The sequence below is a fragment of the Manis javanica genome, chromosome 13, assembly GCF_040802235.1.
Source record: "Manis javanica isolate MJ-LG chromosome 13, MJ_LKY, whole genome shotgun sequence".
Lineage (NCBI taxonomy): Eukaryota > Metazoa > Chordata > Mammalia > Pholidota > Manidae > Manis > Manis javanica.
The window spans coordinates 89,363,313-89,389,441 of record NC_133168.1 but is presented as its reverse complement, the minus strand read 5'-3'; the positions used below and the strand labels follow the sequence as shown (position 1 = coordinate 89,389,441).

At 43.3% G+C, this 26,129-nt stretch overlaps 1 protein-coding gene across 14 annotated transcripts in view; it reads left to right on the top strand.

Annotated features, from left to right (window-relative positions):
- Positions 1–26,129, top strand: part of LOC118970612 (uncharacterized) — a 108,688-nt gene that overhangs the window by 50,844 nt on the left and 31,715 nt on the right. For 6 of the 14 annotated variants that reach the window (XR_012124450.1, XM_073220195.1, XM_073220196.1 and 3 more), the window contains 2 exons: positions 8,078–8,130; positions 8,602–8,632. The exons of 1 other annotated variant lie outside the window; for it this stretch is intronic. Coding sequence is in view for 5 of the 13 variants with exons in the window: in XM_073220195.1 (XP_073076296.1) it covers positions 8,078–8,130; positions 8,602–8,632 (84 nt within the window). In the remaining 8 variants the exon portion in view is untranslated. Of the gene's footprint in view, positions 1–861; positions 916–1,683; positions 2,233–8,077; positions 8,131–8,529; positions 8,633–26,129 lie in introns of all 14 variants that reach the window. 7 more of the 14 variants (XR_012124446.1, XR_012124445.1, XR_012124444.1 and 4 more) reach the window with 3 other exon arrangements.

Sequence of the window (26,129 nt, the reverse complement as noted above, 5' to 3'; positions counted from 1 at the left end):
GTTGAGAATTTTTATCATAAATAAATGTTGAATTTTGTTGAATATTTTTTCAACTTCTATGGTGATGATCATGTGGTTTTTGTACGTTTTGTTGATGTGATGGATAATGTTGATGGATTTTCTAATGTTGTACCATCCTTGTAATTCTGGAATAAACCTATTTGATCATGATGGATGATCTTTCTGATGTATTTTGAATTTTGTTTGGAGTATTTTGTTGAGTATTTTTGTATCTACGTTCATCAGGGATATTGGCTTGCAATTTTCTGTATTTGTAATGTCTTTGCCTGCTTTTGGCATTGGAGTGATGCTGGCCTCATAGAATGAGCATAAGTCCCTCCTCTTCTACTTTTTGGAAAACTTTAAGCAGGATGGGTGTTAGGTCTTCACTACATGTTTAATGAAATTCAGTGGTGAAGCAATGTAATCCAGGGGTTTTTTTCTTAGGTAGTTTGTTGATCACAAATTCAGTTTCATTACTGGTAATTGGACTGTTCAGATTTTCTGTTTCTCCCTGGGTCAACCGTGCTAGGTTGTATTTTTCTAGAAAGTTGTCCATTTCTTCTAGGATATGCAGTTTTTTTGCATATAATTTTTCATAGTATTCTCTAATGCTTTTTTTTTCTGTGGCATCTGTAGTGATTTTCCATTTCTCATTTCTGATTTTGTTTATGTGTGTAGACTCTTTTTTGTTGATATGTCTGGCTAGGAGTTTTTTTATTTTATTTTCTCGAGAAACCAGCTCCTACTTTCATTGATTTCTTTCTGTTGTTTTATTTTTCTCAATTAAATCTTTTTCTGCTCGAAGCTTTATTATGTCCCTCCTTCTAACTTTGGGCCTCAATTTTTCTTCTTTTTTAGTTTCATTCATTGTGAGTTTAAACTGTTCATATGGGATTGTTCTTCTTTCCTGAGGTAGGCCTTTATTTCAATATACTTCCCTCTTAGCATGGCCTTTGCTGCATCCCACAGATTTTGTGGTGTCAAATTATTGTTGTCATTTGTCTCCATATATTGCTTGTTCTCTGTCTTTATTTGGTCATGGATCCATTGGTTGTTTAGGAGCATGTTGTTAAGCCTCCATGTGTTTGTGGGCTTTTTCGTTTTCTTTGCATGATTTACTTCTTCTTTCATACCTTTGTGGTCTGAGTTGGTGTTTGGTACAATTCCAGTCTTTTTGAATTTATGGAGGCTCATTTTGTTCCCTAGGATATGATGTATTCTTGAAAATGTTTCATGTGCACTTTGAGTGGTGTGTTGACGTCTCCTGAAATGAATGCATTGCATTCTATTTCCCCCTTTAATTCTGTTAGTGTTTGTTTCACATATGTAGGTGGTCCTGTGTTGGGTGCATAGATATTTAAAATGGTTGTATCCTCTTGTTGGACTGACCCCTTTATCATTATGGAATGTCTCTTGTTGCTTTCTTTGTTTTGAAGTCTAGTTTGTGTGATACAGGCATTGCATCTCCTTCTTTTTTCTCCCTATTGTTTGCATGAAACATGTTTTTCCATCCCGTCACTTTTGGTCTTTGTATGTCTTTGGGTTTGAAGTAGTCTCTTGTAGGCAGCATATAGATGGGTATTGCTTTTTTATCCACTGTGTGACTCTGTGTCTTTTGGTTGGTCATTCAGTCCATTTACATTTAGGGTGATTATTGATATGTACCTACTGCCATTACAGGTTTGGATTTGTGGTTACCAAAGGGTCAAGGGCCGCAGTACCTCCCGGGCCTGCTGCACGTCCGTAGGGGGCGAGGCGGTGCAGGAAACCGCCTGGGCTGGCTGGTCGGTCCGAAATTGCTAGTGGGCGGGTCAGCGGGTTAGGAAACAGGCGAGGGGGTGGGGGCGGGGCGCGGGGCCGCGGGCCTCCTCCCCTCGGCCAATCAGCAGCTTCGGCAGCCCGTGGGAGGGCGCACTTTCTTCCCTGCACCCGGCGGGGAGGACGACGGCAGCGGCGTCCGCTCAACTGCCGGCTGACTCCCCAGGAGCCGCGGCGCGGCCCTGGCGCTGGCTGCGGGGCCGCCGAAGGCGTTCTGCCGGAAATTTCCCTGCTTACAACCTCGCCGCCGCCGCCGCCGCCGCGCTCCTGGAGGCCCGCCGCTGCCTGATAACGGGCCGCTCTGCTGCACCGTGGCGCCCGAGAGCCCGTCAAAGTTGAGCGCAGGCCGGCGGCGCGGGTGGTGGCCGCTCCGGACGCTCCAGCTGCACTTGCTCCAGGCGCTGGTTCAAGGTAGGACGGGACGCTGGCGCGGGGTCCCCTGAGGAGCGGGCCAGTGGTGCGCGTGGCCCCCTGAGGAGGGGACCGGTGGGGGTCGGGGGGGGTCTGTTGGGATGTGGCCGCCAGGCATGGGTGTTCTGTGGAGTCTGCTGCTGTTTTGTTCCTTCATTTTTTCTTTGTTGTTACACTTCACAAATGAGGGAAATCATTTGGTACTTGTCTGTGTCCGCCTGGCTTATTTCACTGAGCATAACACCCTCTAGCTCCATCCATGTTGTTGCAAATGATAGGATTTGTTTCTTTCTTACGGCTGAGTAGTATTCAATTCTGTGTATTTACCACCTCTTCTTTTATCCATTCATCTCCTGATGGACACTTAGGTTGCTTCCATATCTCGGCTCTTGTAAATAGTGCTGCAGTAAACATAGGGGTGGCACATGTCTTTTTGAATCTGAGAAGTTGTTTTCTTTGGGCAAATTCCTAGCCTTGGAATTCCTGGGTCAACTGGTATTTTTGTTTTTAGTTTTTTGAGGAACCTCCATATTGCTTTCCACAATGGTTGAACTAGTTTACATTCCCACCAGCAGTGTAGCAGGGTTCCCTTTTCTCCACATCCTCGCCAGCATTTGTTGTTCCTCCTCTTATGGATGGTGACCATCCTAACTGGTGTAAGGTGATACCTCATTGTGGCTTCAATTTGAATTTCCCTTATAATTAGCAAGGGAAATTCTTTTCCCTTGTGCATCTTTTCATGTGCGTGTTGACCATCTGAATTTATTCCTGAAGAAGTGTCTGTTCAGATACTCTGCCCAATTTTTAATTGGATTATTTGCTTTTTGTTTGTTGAGGTGCGTGAGCTCTTTATATATTTTGGATGTGAACCCCTTATCGGATATGTCATTTATGAATATATTCTCCCATACTGTAGCATGTCTTTTTGCTCTACTGATGGTGTCCTTTGCTGTACAGAAGCTTCCTAGTTTGATATAGTGCCACTTGTTTATTTTTGCTTTTGTTTCCCTTGCCCGGGGAGATATGTTCATGAAGAAATTCCTCATGTTTATGTCTAAGAGATTTTTGCCTGTGTTTTTTCCTAACAGTGCTATGGTTTCATGACTTAGATTCAGGTCTTTCTTTAATACATTTTGAGTTTACTTTTATATATGGGGTTAGACAATAATCCAGTTTCATTCTCTTACATGTAGCTGTCCAGTTTTGCCAACACCAAGCTGTCCAGTTTTGACAACACCAGGCTGTCATTTCTCCCACTGTATATCCATGGTTCCTTTATTGTATATTAATTGACCATATGTACTTGTGTTAATATCCGGGCTCTTTATTCTGTACCCCTGGTCTATGGGTCTTTTCATGTGTCAGCAACAAATTGTCTTGATTACTGTGGGTTTGTAGTAGAGCTTGAAGTTGGGAAGCGCAATTCCCCCTGCTTTATTCTTACTTCTGAGGATTGCTTTGGCTAGTCTGGGTCTTTTGTGGTTCCATATGAATTTTTGAACTATTTGTTCCAGCTCGTTGAACAATGCTGTTGGTATTTTGATAGGGAATGCATTGAATCTGTAGATTGCTTTAGGCAGGATGGCTATTTTGACAATATTAATTCTTCCTACCCAAGAAAATGGGATGAATTTTTCCATTTATTAGTGTCCTCTTTAATTTCTGTTTAGAGTGTCTTGTAGTTTTCAGGGTACAGCCTTTCACTTCATTTGTTAGGTTTATTCCTAGGTATTTTATTCTTTTTGATGCAATTGTGAATGGAATTGTTTTCCTGATTTCTCTTTCTGCTAGTTCACCATTAGTGTATAGGAAAGCCACAGATTTCTGTGTATTAATTTTGTATCCTGCAGCTCTGCTGAATTCAGATATTAGTTCTAATGGTATTGGAGTGGAGCCTTTAGGGTTTTTTTATGTACAATATCATGTCATCTGCAATAGTAAGAGTTTGATTTCTTCTTTACTAACCTGGGTGCCTTGTATTTCTTTGTTTTGTCTCATTGCGGTGGCTAGGACCTCCAGTACTATGTTGAATAACAGTGGGGAGAGTGGGCATCCCTGTCTTGTTTCCGATCTTAGAGCTTCTCGCTGTTAAGTATGATGTTAGCTGTGGGCTTGTCATATATGTCCTTCATTATGTTGAGGTACTTGCGTTCTATACCCATTTTTTTGAGAGTTTTTATCATGAATGGATGTTGAATTTTGTCGAATGCTTTTTCAGCGTGTATGGAGATGCTCCTATGGTTTTTGTCCTCCTTTTTGTTGATGTGGTGGATGATATTGATGGATTTTCGAATGTTGTACCATCCTTGCATCCCTGAGACGAATCCCACTTGATCATGTTGTGTGATCCTCTTGATGTATTTTTGAATTTGGTGTGCTAATATTTTGTTGAGTATTTTTGCATCTATGTTCATCAGGGATATTGGTCTGTAATTTTTTTTTTTGTGGGGCCTTTGCCTGGTTTTGGTATTAGGGTGATGCTGGCTTCATAAAATGAGTTTGGAACTATTTTGTCCTCTTGTATTTTTTGGAAAACTTTAAGGAGAATGGGTATTATGTCTTCTCTATATGTCTGATAGAATTCAGCGGTCAGTCCATCTGGCCCAGGAGTTTTGTTCGTGGGTAGGTTTTTGATTACCGATTCAGTTTCGTTTGCTGGTAATTGGTCTGCTTAGGTTTTCTATTTCTTCCTGGGTCAGTCTTGGAGATTCTATTTTTCTAGGAAGTTCTCCACTTTTCTTTGGTTATCCAGTTTGTTAGCATATAGATTTGCAGAGTGTTCTCTAATAATTCTTTGTATTTCTGTGGGGTCTATCATGATTTTTCTTTTCTCATTTCTGATTCTGTTTATGTGTGTAGATTCTCATTTTCTCTTAATAAGTCTGGCTAGGGGTTTACCTATTTTGTTTATTTTCTCAAAGAACCAGCTCTTGGTTTCATTGATTTTTTTTCTATTGTTTTATTCTTCTCAATTTTATTTATTTCTTCTCTGATCTTTATTATGTCCCTCCTTGTGCTGACTTTGGGCCTCATTTGTTGTTCTTTTTCCAGTTTCAATAATTGTGACATTAGACTATTCATTTGGGATTGTTCTTCCTTCTTTAAATAGGCCTGGATTGCTGTATACTTTCCCCTTGAACTGCTTTCGCCGCGTCCCACAGAAGTTGGGGCTTTGTGCTGTTGTTGTCTTTTGTTGGTCTCCATATGTTGCTTAATCTCTGTTTTAATTTGGTCATTGATCCATTGATTATTTAGCAGCATGTTGTTAAGTCTTCATGTATTTGTGAGCCTTTTTGTTTTCTTTGTAGAATTTATTTCTAGTTTTATAGCTTTGTGATCTGAGAAGTTGGTTGGTAGAATTTCCATGTTTTTGAATTTACTGAGGCTCCTTTTGTGGCCTAGTAATGTGGTCTATGCTGGAAAATGTTCCATGTGCACTTGAGAAGAATGTGTATCTTGTTGCTTTTGGGTGTAGAGTTCTATAGATGTCTGTTAGGTCCATCTGTTCTAGTGTGTTGTTCAGTGCCTCTGTGTCCTTACTTATTTTCTGTCTGGTGGATCTGTCCTTTGGAGTGAGTGGTGTGTTGAAGTCTCCTAGAATGAATGCATTGCATTCTATTTCCTCCTCTAATTCTGTTGGTATTTGTTTTGCATATGTTGGTGCTCCTGTATTGGGTGCATATATATTTATAATGATTATATCCTCTTGTTGGATTGACCCATTTGTCATTATGTAATGTCCTTCTTTATCTCTTGTGACTTTCTTTGTTTTGAAGTCTATTTTGTCTGATACTAGTACTGCAACACCTGCTTTTTTCTCCCTGTTGTTTGCATGAAATATCTTTTTCCATCCCTTCACTTTTAGTCTGTGTATGTCTTTGGGTTTGAGGTGAGTCTCTTGTAAGCAGCATGTAGATGGGTCTTGCTGTTTTATCCATTCTGTTACTTTGTGTCTTCTGGTTGATGCATTCAGTCCATTTACATTTAGGGTGATTATCAAAAGATACGTGCTTATTGCCGTTGTAGGCTTTGGATTCGTGGTTACCAAAGGTTCAAGGGTAGCTTCTTTACTATCTGACTGTCTAACTGAGCTCTTGTATTAGGTTATTATAAACACAGTCTGATGATTCTTTATTTCTCTCCCTTCTTATTCTTCCTCCATTCTTTATATATTAGGTGTTCTATTCTGTACTCCTTTGTGTTTCCTTTGACTGCTTTTATGGATAGTTGATTTTATTTTTTGCCTTTAGTTAGTATTTGGTTTGTCTGCTTTCTTTGCTGTGATTTTATTTTTTCTGGTGACATCTATTTGGCCTTAGGAGTGCTTCCATCAGTCCCTTTAAAATATCCTGTAGAGGTGGTTTGTGGGAGGGAAATTTCCTCACCTTTTGCTTGTCTGGGAATTGTTCAATCCCTCCTTCAAATTTAAATGATAGTCGTGCTGGATACAGTATTCTTAGGTCAAGGCCCTTCTTTCTGTTACATTACATTAAATATATCATGCCATTCTCTTCTGGCCTGTAAGGTTTCTGCTGAGAAGTCTAATGATAGCCTGATGGGTTTTCCCTTGTGTTTGCAGATATGTGCACCTCCATGGCCTGAGAGACTCTCTCCTTCCCCATATTGGTCAAGTGTGCAGCAATTACTTCCTCAAAGACACTTTCTATCCCTTTCTCTCTCCTACTTCTTCTTCTTACACGCCTGTAATACGAATATTGTTCCGTTTGGATTGGTCACACATTTCTCTCAGTATTCTTTCATTCCTAGAGATCCCTTTTCTCTCTCCCTGCCTCAGCTTCTTTGTGTTCCTCTTCCCTAGTTTCTATTTTCATTTATCGTCTCCTCCACTGAATCTAATCGGCTTTTAATGCCCTCCATTGTGCTCTTCAATGATTGAATCTCTGTCCTAAATTCTTTCCTAAGTTCTTGCATATTTTTCTTTACTGCCATTAGCATGTTTATGATTTGTATTTTGAAATCTCTTTCAGGAAGATTTATTAATTCAGTCTCAGTCCTTTCTCTGGTGGTGAGATTTTGCTTTGAACCAGGTTCCTTTGACGTTTCATATTTGTATGTGACGCCCTCTAGTGCCCAGAAGCTCTCCTCTCTGGAGCTGCTCAGGCCCTGGAGCCATGTCCAGGGTGGCAGGGGAGTGCTGCTGGTGCCCTGTATGAGGTCCGCTCTTTTCTCCAGGTGTATGCAGTCTGGTGCAGCCTTCTTCCCTTGTTCTCTTTCAGGACTAGTTGTGTTAATTATATTTCATATTATATGTGGTTTCGGAGGCAGTCTCTGTCTCACCTCTCAGGCCGCTGTCTTCAATCCAGTCTCAGTTGTTTTGATGCTCCGCCCACATTTGGAGTTCTGACTTGTCAAATCTGTATGGCTCTTTTGGTTGCACTTAATTTGCTGTCAGGAGAGGAGATACTGTGATATCTGGGATTTACCTTTCCGCTTCAGAGTGAAGAAGAAGTAAGATTCTTAACTTCTGCTTTAGCAGACAGACAATAACTCAGCCCACCTTGCAGACTGGGCGGGCAGCCTTGTCTGATATGCTCCCCGACGAAGATTCCGGTATCCCAGGGAGAAACCAGAGCAGTAAATTTCGTGTGTTAAGTTAATTTTAAATATTCAGGGACCACTTAACAAGTCCACACCGTTAAGCCTTTATCTGGTTCCCAAAAATCCTCAACTGCCTATAAAACCCCTAGACAATGCACAACTATGGGCTCTCTTGTCCCCTCCTGGCATGGGGAGCCAGAAGGTCTGTCCTCTCATTGTATATCTCACTAAAAGCCTCTCCTACCTTGGCTTGGGTACTTGCTAAGGTAATTCTTCACCTCCGCAGACAAGAAGAACCCCAGCATCATTTTGGGAGGCTCGTCCGGGATAACATTGCAGGTGAGTTATCAGCATCCAACATGCCTTTTCTTTCACTGTCCTTATAGAAGGAAGCCATCTATGGCCCACAACATCGGGCGCTCGTCAGCCACTTAAATGGGACTAGCCCGGCTGCCGATCTCAAAGTCTCGAGTGACAGGTTCCCCTGCGTCTCCCTCAGTGGATCCCCCGTCTCCCTTGGGAGCCGGGAAAGTCAGCTGAGTGGAGGCCAGGATTCCCCTTCAGAGGCATCTCCGTGGATGCGAGGGACTGAGGAAGGCCGTGGGCACCTGCGAGAGTCTCGGCTGAGGCTGCGCTTCAGCGGCTTCTCAAAGGCCCACGTGTCTGGAATCAGACCCCGACAGCCCGACTGGGTATCCACAAGGAGTGTCCCTCTTTCTGTCTCTCTCTGACATCCAGCCTGCTTCTCCAGGCCACCCTGGCCTCTGAGTGAGGCAGGGGGCGTTCCTAACTCTCTTCTAACTTCATCAGCATCACGGACCCCGATGCCAACCACCACAAGGTAGGAGATCTATGCTTCACTTTTATTCCTCTCTAGATGGTTTTCTTTTTATCTAATAAAAATGTGTCTGTGCATCCGTTAGCCACCTAAAAGACAATTATCGTCGGCTACCAGTCTTAAGTCTTGTTGAAAGTTTCCTGGTGTATGCCGTCCATGATCCCCTCCTCTCGATAGATGAGAATGTTGGAGAGTGGCTGCGCGGAGCTCCTGCTTTCCCCTTGTAAGCTGCGGGCTGGGACGGCAGACCGGACTAGTAGAAAGTGGTCCTTCGATCTCGGCTCCAGCTGTTGGATCCGATGGCGCTAAGTGAACCTCCGGCTAGGCTGCTGCCTATGGGAGAGTCACAGATGACCCCTGACCTCTTGTCTCACCGGTCAGATTTCTTACAGTGGGTGACTAGCACGGTGATTCCCAGGCAGTGGCAGAAACTGGTGTAAGTGCACAGGCCCTCCGTCATAAATGTCCGTGCCAGCCTCTGAATTTTATCTCTGGCTTTGGAAAAAGTTCCCTTGCTCCTCATTCAAAGCCGTCCTGTTAGGGCTGTGCCCCTTTCTCCTGTATAATGTAAATGAAGTCTTTGCAGTAGTCAGGCTGAAAGCTGAGTCCAACATGTAAATGGTTCTATGCTATTGACCTCCCTTCCTTAGAGGCAGCCATCCCGGGGCTGTGGCATTTCCCTACCTGTAGCTCCAGGGAAGGGAAACAGGCTTGGGAGTCTGACCAAAGCTCTGACAGGGAGATGTCAGACAGTCCCTGCACTTATCGGACAGGCAGGGGGCTCTCAAGGAATGATCCCAAGTGTACTATGCTAAAGCTTGTGCAGAGAAAACTAGGATCTAGATTACAACTCCCCAAAGGCGTAAAGTGGGAGCACACTGGTAAGGTCGCACTAAAATCCAGAGCTCTGAGGCGACTCTTGCTTAGTGGGAAGGCAAGAGGGAGATCAAGGCAAGGTGCAGGCCACGGTGGTAAGCAGTGGTGAAAGCCAGTAGGCCTGGCAGAGGAGGTGATTGACCACTGTCACCCAGGCTCCAAGGCGAGGGATGCCCTCACGGAGAGAGAGGCTGACCAGGTGCTGGGTGTGAGGCCCCACACAAGGAGCACCCTGGCTGGCCTGCAGGGGCCAAGGCAGGTGCAGACCCCGTAGGTCTTTGTGCCTGTGTGCTGATGTCACCCCCGTGGTCCTGCCTGGTGGCCCTTCTCCAGAGAGCATGGGTAGTCACAGGTAAAGGAGCCTCCTTTTGGGGACACCCACGGCTGGTGTTGGTTAGTGGCCCTTTGGTTGCTGAGGTGGCAGGCCAGCTAGATTGCTGGGAAACTGCTCCTCTCTCTGCTGTCAAGATGTGGACATGGCGTTTCACTGCATTTAGGCACTTAGATGTGAGTGAGGTCTATTTGGAATGGTATTGTAGGTTTTAGAGCTATGTTTCTTTCTGTTCGTATGAAAAAGGTGCTGAGCCTAAGGAGTTTGGTGAAAGTGGCAGGAATTCTAAGAATATTTATGTCCTTGCATTTCTGTTAAGGGAAGTGATTCTGAAGTAATTTTTTACTCATGTATGAAAGTGATGAGTAAAGTCACATTAAACATGTCGAGATGAAGTGATAATGTAGTAGAAACAAAGTCCCTACACCTTGGCCTGATACATAGGAGACACACCATTGGCGCTCTTTGCTCTCCTGTCCTGGTTCATTACCTTAACTAAAACTTCATGGTTCAGAGTGGTCCCATCCACATTTCAAGCAAAGTCTTCCTGAAACTGCATAGAAACACTTGGCAGGATATCCCCAGAGGCTAGTGGAAAAATTACTCTTTCTGATCACTGTTTGCTTGCTAGTTGTTCTCTCTGTCCCACATTCCTTTCCTATTTCTGCATTTCCTGTGATTGCAGACCGAGAGGGGCAGTGGTGCCCGTCTCTGCTAGACGAGCCTTTGGGGCTGTTCAGGGGCCGTGCCTCTGCGGTGTTGGCAGTGCTCTTACCTTAAACATAGCTTGTCCTGTGAAGTATTCACGCGGGGTTACTTCTCTTATGCAATCAAAATTGTAGAAAAACCATTAGCTTTTTCTGATCTCAGTTGTATGTCAGATCTAACCCTATATCTTAGGCACATTATATGTTCCTTTTGAATTGTAAGCATAAAGCAACAGATCACTTTTTATGTTCACCTACGTCATTAGCTATAAAGAATTAGATCAACGTGTAAGTTTTATCAAATTGTGGAGCATACCAGTGTTCTAGCTTTGAATAATTCTGTGTGATCGCTTAAGAATCATCTACGTCTTAGCACACAGTTTACCAGCACCTACCATCATTTGCAGGAAAGTCTGCCAGTTCTACTTTGATTTGCTCACTTTTGCTCACTTTTACCTGGGAACTGATGTTTAAATATGTTTTAAACATTTTCTGATTAGAATATATCGAGATGAAACATAGAACATAGAATCTCTTCATGGTCACACATTCTGTTCTCATTATTGTAATCTGAGTATTTGAGTTATACTTGATTTTGTTTCATTACTACTTAAATATAGAGATATTCTTGGAGTTTGTGAACTAGTCACACTGGACCATTTTATTTGATGTTCTTATAAGCAGTCTTTTGAATATGTTCAGCCATGAAGTGAAATACACACCCATAGTATCTGAATCTCTACATATAGTTATGACGACATTTTTTCAGAGGGACCCCCGGACACAGCCATACCAGTGAAACAATGACTTAAAAAATAACCTGCCAGATAAGATTATGAATAATAAGTAAATAACACACATGGTTTCTCCATTAAATGTGGAAACTGTAACACAGTTTGGGAATTATGTATCTTCTGGAGTTAATTATTTCTCTGTGACATAAATAGTATCTTTAAAAAACAAAACAGAATTATTTGACAATCAAAATTAATAGTAGTTTCTAGCAGATAGTTTAAAGATAGTAAGTTAAACTATCAAAAGTGTTTTAGGGTGTTTTTATTTTTAATTTAAGATAGTTTCAGATTTACAGAAAATTTGCAAAGATAGGGCAGGGTTTCGCAATTTGCTCAGATCACTTCCCCTCTTACTACCATTGTTACAGTTCGTTATTACAGTTACAGACAGTGATGCTACACTGTCACCATCCGCCATCGATTCTTTCCCTCAGATTTCCATAGTTGGACCCTTTCTCGCAGATCCAGTTCAGGACACCTCAGTACATCCAGTGACCTCGTCTCCTTCGGACACTCTTTGTTGTTGGCGTTTCTGAGACATTCTTTGTTTTGGATGATCTTTTCCATTTTCAAGATTCTTTGCCATTAATATTGTAGAATTTTTCCCCAGTCGCACTTAAAGTGACATTTCTCTTGTGATTACTTGGAGTTGTGTTTTATGGGGAAGAAAGTCACAGAGGGCAAGTACAGTTCACAGTACGTCATGTCAAGGTCAAGTGCTCTGAAGGAGACTTACATTGTCGATGTCCCAAAGGGCAGGGTTTTTTTTTCTTTAAGCTGAGTAACATGACGCTGTGTGTGCGTGTGTGTGTTTCACATGTTCATTGATGTACCAACGGACATTTAGGCTGCTTCCTTATCTTGTCTATTGTAAATATTGCTGCAGTGGACATAGAGATGCATATGTCTTCTTAAATTAGTATTTTCATTTGAGGTAAATACATAAAGCAAAATTGCTGGTATACATGGGAGTTTTATTTTGAATTGTTTGAGGAGCTTCCATACTGTTCTTCACATTGGATACACCAATTCCCATTCCCAAAAATCAACGGTTCCTTTTTCTCCACATTCTTGTATAGTTACTTTTTGTCTCCAATTCGAACTTCCATTCTAAAAGATTTGAATTGAGATCTCATTGTAGTTTTAATTTGCGTTTCCCTGACAGTTAGTGATACTGAGACTTTCCATGTGTCAGTTGGCCATCTACATGTCTTCCTTGGAAAAATGCCTATCTAGGTCCTCTGCGCATTTTTTTAATTGGATTACGGTTTCAGTAGTAGTTGTAGGAGTACTTTGTATGTTTTATATGTAATCACCAGGTTGAATATGTCATGTGCGAACATCTTCTACCATTGAGTACATTATTCTTCTGTATGGTTGATGATGTCCTTTGCAGTACAGAGCGTTTTAGTTGGATGTAGTCCCATTTGTTTATTTTAGCTTTTATTGTCGTCGACTCAGGAGAGAGATAAAAAAAAAACGTTGCTAAGACCAGAGTCGAAGTGCTTGCTGCCCATATTTTCTTCCAGGAATTTTGTGGTATCAGGTCTTACATTTAAGTCTTTAATTCATTTTGAGTTTCCTTTTGGATATGTTTTAGGAAAGTGGTCCTCCTTTTATGTAGCTGTCCAATGTAACTCATACCATTTATTGAAGAGTTTTTTTCCCATTATATATTCTTACCTCCTTTGTCATAAACTAACTGACCATGTAAGTGTGGATTTAATTCTGGCTCTTTAGTTTGTTCCATTGATATAAGGATCTGTTTTTGTGCCAAAACCGTAATGTTTTGATTACTACAGCTTTGTAGTATAGTTAGAAACTGGGGAGCATAATACTTCCAGCTTTGTTGTTTCTCAGTATTGGTTTGGCTGTTTGGGGTCTTTTGTGGTTCCACAGACATTTTGCGATTATTCTAGCTCTGTGAAGAATATGATAGGTATTTTTTTTCAGGATTCTAACCTTCTTTATATTCTCTTTTTATTGGTGAAGGGCATAACTTGGTCATTCTTCAAATTATAAAATAATTTAGTCACAGGAAGGGAAATATAGTGTAGGTAATGTAGCCCCTAGCATTGTAATATCTTCTTGTGCTATGAGTACTTTGACAGAGATTGCATTGAATCTGTAGTTTGCTTTCCATGGTGTGGACATTATCACAATACTAATTCTTCCAATCCATGAGTGGGGTTTATCTTTCCACTTATTTGTGTAGTTCAGCTTATTTCATCAGTATTTTGTGGTTTTGAGCATATAGTTATTTTACTTCTGTGGTTAAATTGATTCCTAGGTATTACTCTTTCTGCTGCATTTGTAAGTAGGATTGAGTTTATAATATCTTTTAGTTTGCAATCATCCTTAGTGTATAGAAACACAACACTTTTGAATATTTATTTTGTATCCTGCACCTTTTTTGAATTCATTTACTACTTCTAATACATTTTTGGTGAATGCTTTTGAGTTTTCTACATATAGCATGAAGCTATCTGCAGATAGTGACAGTTTTAGTACTTCCTTTCCAATTTGAACATCTTTGACTTTTCTTGGCTAATTGCTATGGCTAGGACTTTGAATATAATATTGAACAAAAATGGTAAGAGACGATATCCTTGACTTGTTCCTGTTCTCAGAGAAAAGCTCTCAACTTTGCACTGTCTAGTATGATGGCTGTGGGTTTGTCATATATGTCTGTTTTTATGTTTAGTTGTGTTCTCTTTATACCCACTTTGTTTCAAATTTTTATCATAAATGTATATTGAATTTTGTCAAAAGTTTTTCTGCATGTGTTGAGATGATCATATTTTTATCCTTCATTTTGTTGCTGTGATGTGTCAAATTGATTAATTGTGGGTATTAAACTATCCTTGCATCCCCAGAGTAAATCCCACTTGATCATGGTGTGTGACCCTTTTATTGTGTTGTTGAAATTCCCCTTTCCGTTCTCAGCCTATATGTGACCTCCTGGAAATGACTTCCTTTAGCCTGGTCCTCCTCCTTCCCGTCATGAACTGCTATCTCAGTGCCCTGTTTAGTGACTTAATGTAACTGGTTACAACTGGATCTTGTCTTGTTTATCTTTTTTCTCACTTTGTTGACTTTGGTCTTCCTTCCATGCAGAAGACTGGTCTTGCATGATTGTACTCCCCTGGCCTGGCACAGCAGTGAGCATAACACAAGTAATGAACATTATTTTGAATATTGTGATATAATCAGTTATACAACATACATACTTGGTCATTCAGTAACCCAAATATATAATTGCCAGGTATATTTCTTCTTCTTCCACACTTCCTGAAAACACTGCAGAGCCTTAAAGGTGAAGTCAGTGTCTTGTCATGTTAATGAGAGACTTTGAGACCCCACCTGCTGGTGGGGGCTGGAGGTTGAATCAGCCAGTGATAGAGTCAGTCATGACTATACAGTGAAGCCCTCAGCAACATCGATGAGATGGGCATCTCTCTTTCAGTATCCTGGTTCTCTGTCGGAGAGAGCTTCCACGCTTGGGGAACCAAAAGGATTCCATGTGTAACAGAGCTAGTCCCCAGGCCCCAAACTCCACAAGGATAGAACCTCCTTTATTTGGGAGCTTGTCCTATGTGTGTCTTCATTTGGCTGTTAAATTGCATTCTTTAGGGCACCCATTCTTAAAGTGCTAAATGTGTTTTTCTGAGTTCTGTGACCACTCTAGCAAATTAATCAAATCTAAGTGGGAGGACATTGGAACCTGCCATCTATAGCCAGTTCTGTAGAAGCACAGGGCACTGACTGGGGCCTGTGACAGGCATCTGGAGGGGCAGGTGGGGAATCTTGTACCATGGAGCCCTTCACCTGGGGAATCTGGTGCCGTCTCCAGGCAGATGCCATTAGAACTGAGTTGAGTTCTCAGACACCCTGCCAGTGTTTAAGAATCACCTGGTGTCTGTGAGATCTCACATACACACACACACACACACACACACACACACACACACACGTGCACACACGCGCACGCGCAATGTTGGAATCATGTCCGCAGACTCAAAGGAGTTGTACGATGATGTGTATGAGAAAACACATTTGGTGTCAGGGTGCTGGGATTTGCTAGAATTGCCCACGTGCTCTGAAATATGTGGTTTCTGAAGAGAAAGAATGGAAGGGCAGGGAATGAGGAACCTTTGATGCCTGGACAGCTGCCCACTCACCCTTGGTATGAAGGAGCAGCTGCCCTAAAATTGGTTACTAAAGGAAAAGTTAGCAGTAGAATTTAGAAATAGCAGTGGACCCACGTCCTAAGGAGTTGGCTTGGTGGCTATGTAAGGGAAGTGCAGATGAGTAAGAAGCAGGCTAAATAATCCTTTCCCTGGTTGTTGTTATCTGTAATAGTCAAAATGAAAATGAAAGAAAGTGCTGGGTCAGGGCTTGATGCGGAACCAAGCTGGGATTTGGGTCAACCTGAGCCTCGGCCATGAGCCTCAAAGCCACCTAGAAATGGAAAATGGTGTCAAGCAACACAAAGTACCTCTAAGACCTCTAGTCGCCAAGAAAATAATGTAGGTGGAGGCAAAAGCCGGGAAATGTGTGAAACCAGGGAACATAGTGTGAGGGAACTGGCTCCCTGTGCGGACCGGTGTCCCCAGCTTCCTGAAGAACCTTTCGTAAAGGGCATTGTGAGGGCACCAGCCTGGGGGCTGTGTCTGGTTTTGAATGCCTCCGAGTGGCAGGGCGTGTTTGGGCTGATGCGAGATGATTTTGGAAGTGTCTGCCCCCAACACCCATGCAGACTGCAGCTTGAGGCAATAAAAAGAAAATGAGCACCTCCCAACTGTGACCCTTGGGATTTTGAACCAGGAAATTCCCACATGCTGCTGCCTGGTACACACCACTTGAGAGACAATTATTAACATGTTGTTGGGAATTAATCAAGACTGCTTAAGTGTCCGAAGTAAATAAAATAATTTTGAAACCTGAGATACCCATACATGTTGGGTGATGTCAGAGAAACACCCTATTAGGGAAGGCAGAGCCGAGAAGAGTCCCATAATCAAACTGATATGGTTCCTGCAGGGGCAGGCTACCGGGGGGGATGCAGGGAGGACCCCACAGATCCAGGAGCAGGCAGCCTCATCTCCTCTGGGACCGACGCTGGAGCCCCCGGGGAACTGCATGGACGGTGCCCTAGGAACAGCTCCAGCTGAACAACAGAGCTGCTTGGTTACAGGTGGCAGTTCCAGAAGGCATGGACAGTATCCTGGTTGGAGAGCTGCTGCAGTAAGACCAGAGGATGGCAAGACTGGCTGGGAGGAAGAACAAAATGAACTCAGTGGGCTGAATTCCATGCCCTTCTCTGGGCAGTGATGGGAGAATGATGCAGTGAGGAAAGCCCCTCGTGCTGGGGTTCCTATGACCTGGGGCTGTGGCCACTGGCCTGGCTGTGTGGCAGGTAGACGGGAAACTGGACTATGAAAGGAATGCCCGTGTAGGCAATGGCCATATGGATATTGCCCTGGGAATTTGAGGGGCACGTTAAAGCGGGCCATGTTGATTTGTATCAGAAGAAGCCTTTCTAGGAGTGGGAGGTGATTGGAGCCACCAGGTGGGCCTGCTGGTGCTGCCCTTGGAGGCGGCTGCCTGCGTCCATACAAAGAGTGGCCGTGGGGAGCTGCAGCAGTGCGCGCAGAGGCTGAGTCTACGCGTATTCCTCTTGCACCCTGTGAGGCACGGAATGCCGGCAAGACCTGTTCCTACTGTCAGCTAAAGAGGCAGAGGCTGCATTTGGCTATGGGGAAAGTTCTCCAGTGGGCACGCCCTGCACATAGGTGGCCAGTGGGTGACATTGGATTAACGCTGGTACCTCTCGGAGACTGTAAGTGGGTCGTTAGCAGAGTAGACACTTATTTGGGACTACGCTTTGCATACCCAGTGGTAGGTGAAATGCTGAAGATACCGTTTAACGTTTGGAACTGAAGATTCTGTACCAGTTTGGACAGCCAAGTTACATCTCCAACCAGGGGACACGCTTTACCGACCATGCTGTTCCACGATGGGCCGAAAAACATCCCATCAGACGGATGTACAGTGTTGCATGTCACTCTCAGAGCAGTGGTTTAATAGAAAATTGGAAGGGGCGGTGGGAGCATTGGCTGTCTAAAATGGGAGATAAAGGCACGAGGGGCTGGCTTACCTGCCTTCAAGAGCGGGTGCTCACACTCAACGTGAGGCGGGTAAGGGAGGGTAGGTTCCTCTGCTTCTCCAGGGGTCTGGGGAAGGGGGTCTGGGAGAAGTTGCTAGTGCACTGTTCTGTTCTTCCCCACACCACCACAACTTTGTTTTTTCCTCACCCATTCAGTGGTCCCAGGAACGCAGCTGCTTCCGAGGCGCAAGAGCAGTGAACTTTACTAATTAAGCAAGAAGATGTAGCCACACCCTTAAATCTTTCTGCCGTAATTCCTGAGCGCCTGCTGAGGTGAATGGTGCCTTGACCCCAGGTAGCCAGGTCAGAACTCATAGCAGAGCTGTGCTTCCTAGTGGCCGGGAAAGCACCCTGGCTCTGCTCCTGGGTAACCCTACCCAGGGTGGAAGGGGGCTGAGGGGAGGCACTTGTGAGACTGGTATTGCTGCCAGCCATCTGGACCAGCACAGTAGCCAGACCTGATGTCCACTCCACAGGCAGAAAAATCTGGGTAAAGATAAATGGCAAAGGAAGAGAGGAGGAAATTACAGCTTGGGGTACAGGGATGGATAAGTGGGTTATGCCTGGACAGAAATCCAGCATTTTATTAATACCTCAATAGATAGAGCCTCAGACCAAGAAAATAGTACCTGTCAGCCAAAGCACACCAGACACAACGAAGGGTGAAGCTCTGTGTTTGCCAAGACCGCCACTGCGTTTGCAGCCTGGCAAGGTTGAATGGCAGCCTGCAAAATGGAGGTACATCACTCTGGGAGAAACTCTGGTCATAAGATAACGTTGACAAACTGAACCAATATAAAATGCTTGTAATGAGTTTATAGGTCAAGTGAGTTATCAGTGTAAATCTGCCCCCACCCCACACTGGCGTCTCCAAATGTCAGGCTTGTTTGCACTGGTACTATTGTTCTATCGGTTGTATGAGTGCTATGCCACATGTAAGGGCTGCGACAGGCATGATCGCTTTGCTGTGAGGAATCCGTGTTTGAGACCGAGGAGCGCGCTGCATGACAATGCACTCCTGTTGCTCTGCTCTCTTCCTCACATACTGCCTTCTGCCCTGAATTCTTGCTCCCTGGGACCCTCCTCACCACTGCAACACCAGTGCAGACTGTGTTTAGCTCCATCCTTCACCTGAGCTGAGAGGCAGGCAAGGAGGCCGAGGAACTGGCACTGCTGTGGGGCTGGGTAGCTGAGGACTGGTTCAGGGAGGGGCTGGCTTGTCCTCTGGGGCCTGAAGGTGGGTCGGATTGAAAAGGAACGGCAGGGGCAGGGCCAGAGCCTGGAGGAGTCCCATGTGACTGCTGTGGAGGGGGCTCGGGCAGTGACCAGCTTCACCTGCACCTGCGGCTGCCAGCACCCCTCTGGGCCCCATCATGTGGCCTCTCTGACAAGATATTTTCAGGGGCTTTAAAAGAAAGAAAGAAAATACTATTGTAATTCTCTTCCTGGTTTACTAAATAACCTGCATGTAAACCATAGAGCGGAACAAAGCAAACCCACTTCTCCCTCTCCCTGAATTGGGTGGGGACTTGGCCCACCCCCACTGCTGTGTAGTCACTGCTTGCCTTACGGCTCCCCCATGCTTGGCGGGATAGATGGACTTCAGTCTAGGCTGTTCTCTCTCTCCTGCTGGCTTCTTGGGGGCCTGTGTGGCTGCCCTTCTGATCACAGCTGGTTTGGGCTGGGGCTCCTGGATACAGGGACAGGGATGTCTGTCCCCAGCCCTGGCCAGGACCCAGGCACGGCTCTCTTAAGCTCACCTGCCAGGACTGCACAGCCCTGAGGTGACCCAGCTTCCACTTTCACTGACCAGCTTGAGGTTTCCATATCCCATCTTCTTTGGCCCTCTACTTGCCTGCTGGAAACACACCACTTAAAACTTCAGGGTATCTGCAAATACAGGATTTAATACATCCAGGTTATGGCAAAGGATCACTGGTATTTAATGAGTATGTGTGTGTGTGTGTTGGAGAGAGAGGAGAGAGAGAGAGAGAGACGGGGGCGGGGGTGGAGGGGAGAGGGCATAAGCCAGCAGGGGAGCTCTTCACAGTATTTATCCAGTTTTCCCAGCATAATTTGTCAAAGATTCTATCCTTTCCCCTGTCCTATTTACATTTGGTTCCTTACTGATTAATTGTATATGTTTATTTCTGGGCTCTTTCTCTTCTGTTCATTGAGTTACATGTGCATCATTCATTATGCCAGAACCATACTGATTTAGTTACTATTACTTGTAATATAGTTTGCAGTTAGGAAGTGTGATTCCTCCCATTTTCTTCTTTCTCAAGATTGTTTAGCTCTTCTGAGTCTTTTGTGGTTCCATCTGAATCTTAATTTTTTAAAAAATATTTTTGTAAAATAATCGTTGTGGTATTTATGGGAACAATATTGAATCTGCTGGTCACTTAAGGTCAGATGCTCCAAAGCAGAAGTAACAAACAAAACAATCAAGAGGGGCTGAATAATACTAAAAAGCTCTGTACTGCAAAAGAAATAATCAAATGGAAGGGCAACCTATAGATTGGGGAAAATACTTGAAAATCGTGTATCTGATAAGGGGTAATATCCAAAATATGTAAGTAATTTCTACATCTCAGGAGGGAAAAGAATTGGAAAATGAACCAAGAGTTTGGATACTTCTTTTAAGACAGAGAAATGGGAAAGATTCACATGAAGAGGCATTCAACATTACTAATAATCAGAGAACTGTAAATCCAGACCAAAATATAATCATTCCTCATGTAGAATGGCTATTATAAAAAGAAGTGTTGGCAGGGATGTAGAAAAATCGGAATCCTTGTGCATCCTTGGACTGTGTCTGCATCTGTCTGTGTCTCCACAATTGATGTGGGAGATTCTTCCTCTGTCAGTAATTGTAAATTCTGGTTGCTGTGTAGGGTTCCATGGGGTGCAGAGAGCGCTGTGTATATCCATTCCCTGTTTGTGAGCATTTGGTTAGTTTCTAGAACAGTGATTTTGACTCTGGTTGTTGGGACCAAACAGGTGCACAATATTGGGGATGTTTGTGTGCAGGGACCACAAAGACGTGTACACAGCCTTAGTAGATCCCGGCTGTTTTCCAAAGAGGTTCTACCAATTTAAATTCTTACTAGCCCTACATGAATGATCTGATTGTTCCAGAACCTGGGAGCATGTGGTATTCCTGGTATTTTTTCATTCATCTAACCTGATTTCTGTCTTAAAACAGCTCATTGCAACTTTTATTAGCATTTCCCTGAAATTAAACAGGGTAAAGCTTTTTAAAAACACTTCAGTTATTTGCTTATCCTCTTTTATCTAATGTCTATTCTATTTTTGGCCATATTTTTCTAGTGGTCTTTCAGTACTTTGTTTTATGGGATGAAATTATTTACCTAATTTGGCTTGATGTCCTTTACCAGATGCAGGTGATTTGAGTCTCTCCCACCCAGGCTTTCCACTGCTCTGTCTCACTGGTGAACTTGGATAAAAACCAGCTCATAATATATCTTAGTGTGATCCAGGTTGTCCTTTTCTCCTCATTGTGAAAGAGCTCTGCTGTGTTCCAAATGAAGGCTGTATTTTGTGTTTATGTTAGAACTTAAATGAAGAAGTTAATTTAAGAAGTGATTGATCCCAGCATAGGCTGGATTCCTGAATGGCAAGACAGTTGAAGAACCAATATCTCAACAAAAGCGCTGTGTGAACAATACTGGAGATGTCAGGACAGAGTGGAAGGAGAAGTGGGATGTGACTGAAGGAGGAGCAGAGGGAATGCGGGGTAAGGAATTGATACCCCAGGGGGAAATACCCAGCATGCTCCCCGCTGATGAAGGACAGCAGTCCACACATGCAGTTAACATGCCCTAAGCACAATAGCTACACTGTATAAGCCATAAGGGGTTACAGTATGATAGAAAACCAGAATTAACGTAACAGACTTCAGGGAAATCAGAGGCCAAATACGCAAGAAGAAGGCTGACAGGTGATGTCTAAACATATATGCATAAGGTAGATACATCAAAAGAGCACCATTTTTAAAATGCTCAAAGAAATTTTCATGTCAAACCAGAATTCTACACCCTTCAGGAGTATTAACCACAAAGATGTTTTAAGAAAAAGTTAAAGTGAGACACTTCATAGTTGGCAGCCTTGAATTAGAAGAACTACTAGAGTGAGTTCTAAAGTCCAAAGGAAAGTAACCCCAAGTTGAAAACCGGCAATGCAGGGAGGAACGAAGAGGAAAGGAGAAGGCAATTTATGAAAAGAGGTGAATGTTAGTCTGTGAGTTCTAGAGTGAGCTCTCACGGAGATTAGACTATGTAGAGTTAAAGTGCATGATAACAGTAATAAAAGTCAGGAAGGGTAGGAGAATTGAAAATGTTCTAAGGTATTAATTAGCATTTAGAAAGTGGTAAAAGAAATCTTATTAGACTACCTTACATGAAGAATTCATGATCTCATCATTACTGTCACTGCAGAAATATTTGTTTGTGATAGCAAGTACACAAGTTCATAGAGGAAATAATGGAATAGCAAATGAGGAAAACCAATGTCAGAAAGTAAAGTGAGATGAACTAGGTATGTCAAAGGGTAGGGACAGTGTAAGAAGATTGAAATAATGTCAAATGTACTAAGATTAGGTGAAATGTTAATGTATAAATCACGGGTTTATTTTAATGAACATATGATATGTTGTATAGTATTGTTAAATAATTTGGACACTCATATTCTCTAATGTTTCCTATTAGGACGTAAGTTGTTTGGAAGTCTCTGTACATAGAAATTTCCACTCCTGTTGAATATATCCAAAGGGAGGAAGAAACATGCACATGTTGAAGGGAAGGCACCACCTCCCCTTACACAGATGTATTACATTTATTTTCACCTACAGCACCACGTGAGAGTATCAGTAACCCCTATATTGCTGTGTTTCTGCACGAAGATTTAGAGGAGCTTTTCAAGTGTCATTGAAAGAAAACGTATGTCTTCTCTGGATTATCCAGTGTACCGGATGATCCATTCCTTTCCTCTGTAAAAGGGGAAGCAGATGGGGATGTCACTGTCACTGCATTTTCCAGTAAATCACAGACTTCTGCACCTCAGGAGTGGGGGTGTTAGGGCAGCCCTTGTAACATGGAGAATCCACTTGAACCCCTTCTGGTGAGTGGGGCCTGTTCTGGTGAGCAGGGAATCCAGATCGACAGCAAGTATCCACTTGTATACTTTTCCCTCTGTGAGACCTCTCCAAGTTGGCAGATAGTAGCTCTTCAAAGCACAAGATACCTCACTGAAAGTTATTTCCCAGGTATTAATGTTGGTTAATGTTCAAGGCATTGTACTGTTTTATATATGAAGTTCCTTGGGATAAAACAGAGAAGATGGAGGACAGGCAACGATGAGTACCCCACAGAGGCTCCATCTGGCCCTCAGCACGCCCTCCCACATGCCCTGGGAAGTCTCACCCAGGAGGGCAGAGCCCTTCCTGGTGTCATGCTGTTGGTTATTCATGGGCTGGGAACCGGAGGTCCTTTAGTTTTCAGAGTGTAGGTCTTTCACCTCCTTGGTTAGGTTTATTCTTAGGTATTTTCTTCTTTCTGATGCAATTGTAAATGGAGTTGCTTTCCTGATTTCTCTTTCTGCTAGTTCATTGTTAGTGTATAAGAATGCGACAGGTTTCTGTGTATTAATTTTCTGTCCTGCAACTTTGCTAAATTGAGTTAGTTCTAGTAGTTTTTTGGTGGATTCCTTAGGGTTTTCTATGGCTATCATGTCATCTGCAAGTAGTGAGTTTCACTTCTTCCTTACCAATTTGGATGCCTTTTATCTCTTTGTGTTGTCTGGACCTCCAGTACTATGTTGAATAAAGTAGTGAGAGTGGGCATCCCTGTCTTGTTCCCGATCTTAGAGGAAAGACCTTCAGCCTTTCAGTGTTAAGTATGATGTTGGTGGTAGGTTCGTCATATATGGCTTTTGTCATGTTGAGGTACATACCCTCTATACCCATTTTGTTGAGAGTGTTTATCATGAATGTATATTGAATTGTGGAAAATGCTTTTTCAGCATCTATTGAGATGATCATGTGGTTTTTATCCTTTCTTTTTTTAATGGGATGTATCACATTGTCTCATTTATAAACTCACATCCCTGAGATATATCCCACTTGGTCATGATGAATGATGCTTTTGATGTATTTTTTAATTCAGTTTGCTGATATTCTATTGAGGATTTTTATATCTATGTTCATCAGGGGTAGTGGTCTGTAATTTTCTATTTTTGTGTTTGTCTGGTTTTGTATTAGAGTGAAGCTGGCCTCATGGAATGAGTGTGGAAGTATTCCCTCCTCTTCTACTTTTTGGAATACATTAAGAAGGATGGGTATTAGCTCTTCTTTAAATGTGTAGTAGAATTCATCTGTGAAGCCATCTGAACCTGGAATTTTATTTGGGGGGACTTTTTTCCAATTTTATTGCATTGCTGGTAATCGGTCTGTTCAGATTTTCTGTTTCTTCCTGGGTCAATCTTGGAAGGTTGTATTTTTGTAGGAATTTTTTTATTCTAGGTTGTGCTATTTATTGACATAATTTTTCATAGTACCATAAGTCCAGGGAGGAGAAATCCTGGGGCAAAATACCTCTAAAAACCGAAATCAGTAAAAGGGAGAAATAAAGTTTAAAACCCGTTTATTGCTTACAAACTGCAGTCCAGGGCTGTCTCCTCCTCTGCTCTGGAAGAAGCCCGCCAAGGAAGCCAACCCCTCCCCTTAAGCTCTCAGGTTCAGACATGCCCTCTGTTGCCCAGGTAATTACCCACTAACCTGGAGATGAACTTCTCTCCACCCCTGAGGATATGCAAATGCCCTAAAGCGGGGGAGATACTCTGGAATTGTTACAATTTTACCCAGAGGCCACCCCTCCAGAAATCTCGCCTTACAATCTACTTGTTCCCCTTCTTCTACAATGGTCCCTGGGCAAGAAAACTGGAGCATAGTGACCAAACTAAATGACATACAGTAGCAACAGCAATAAAATCATGATAATCCTCAAGCCAGAGGATTCTGCCTATGCAGCACGAAATACATTTCTACACTTGTTGACTCATTCCTAACAACCATGTTGCCAAACATTAGACAAAGTCAAGCCTCTCTTTAAGCACTTTTTTCTTGACAACAGCAACACAATCATGATAATTCTCAAGCCAGAGGATTCAGCTGGGCTCAAAGTTCCATGCAGATTAAGTCCATAGTCCATCCATTCCATAGGCAGCAGTAGCTGAGGGTTCAGAGCAATCATCACACAGCAACCGCAGCCGGGGGGCACATTCAGGCTACAAGGACTAGAAGAAAATAACCTCACGGGTGATAAGATAGATGTTTTAATGATACCAGCATAGGTAAATCTTGTCCATCAGGTAGGATACATGCAAGAGGGTGGTCTTGTAACGAAACAGTGGCAGGAATGAGATCTCATCCTGGTCCAGTATATGAGACTTTCACACCCCTCCCTGTGGGAGTTACAGGGCTATGAGAGGTACATGCGCTGGCCATAAAGATAAAACAAAACTTCCTCACAAGATACTCTTATCTCCTGGATGCTTTGGGGCATACTACCATGACCTTTGGGGGCCATTCAGCTGTTACTCCAGGAACACACAGGAGGCCAGCTTCCAGGCCTTTCCCCCAAGGTGCCAGAAGGGCCAGCCATCGCTGGTCCATGTGTCAAAATGTCCAGGGCCAGGTCCATTCAACAGTGTCTCCAGGGCTTAATGCAGTAGGGGCTGGCAGCAGAATATTTCTCTGCTGGCAATATCCTGGTTTCAATAACTCTAATTTGGTTTGGACATACAATTGTATCGGAGAGGCAGCAAGGCGTATGAGCACATCCACAGGGCTCAAGGCTCCTTTATATGGCTACTCATTCAAATGCCGCAGACTGTCCACAGGCGAACTGACCAGCCCCATAGACTATTGGTGTCTGACTTCAGGCCAGATTTCAACAAACGACTGTACCTCTCTATCATGCCTGCCCTGGTAGGATTATATGATATGTGACATTTCCACTTTATTCCTAATTGCTGCACCCATTCTTGTAACGCATGTCCAGTAAAGTGGGTGCCTTCATTGCTCTCAATCACCTGCAGCTGGCCATAGGCTGCAAAGAGATGCTCCAGGCCCCTCTTGGTGGTTTGCTGATCTGCACGATATGAAGGAAAAGCAACCAATAGTCCAGTAACCGTGTCCACACAAGTTATGGCATACCCATGTCCTTCTGATATGGGCAGAGGCCCAATATAGTTTATTTGCCACCTGACAAGGGGTATTGGCCCCCTTACTATTGTCCCATGTTGCTGTGGGACTCGGAGTACCAAGTGCCTCTTAGAGAACACAAGGCACTCCTTCTGGGCTCTGCTGGCAAGATACTCTGGAAATGTTACAATTTTACCCACAGGCCACCCCTCCAGAAATCTCGCCTTACAATCTACTTGTTCCCCTTCTTCCACAACGGTCCCTGGGCGAGAAAACTGGAGCATAGTGACCATACTAATGACATACAGTAGCAACAGCAATAAAATCATGATAATCCTCAAGCCAGAGGATTCTGCCTATGCAGCACGAAATACATTTCTACACTTGTTGACTCATTCC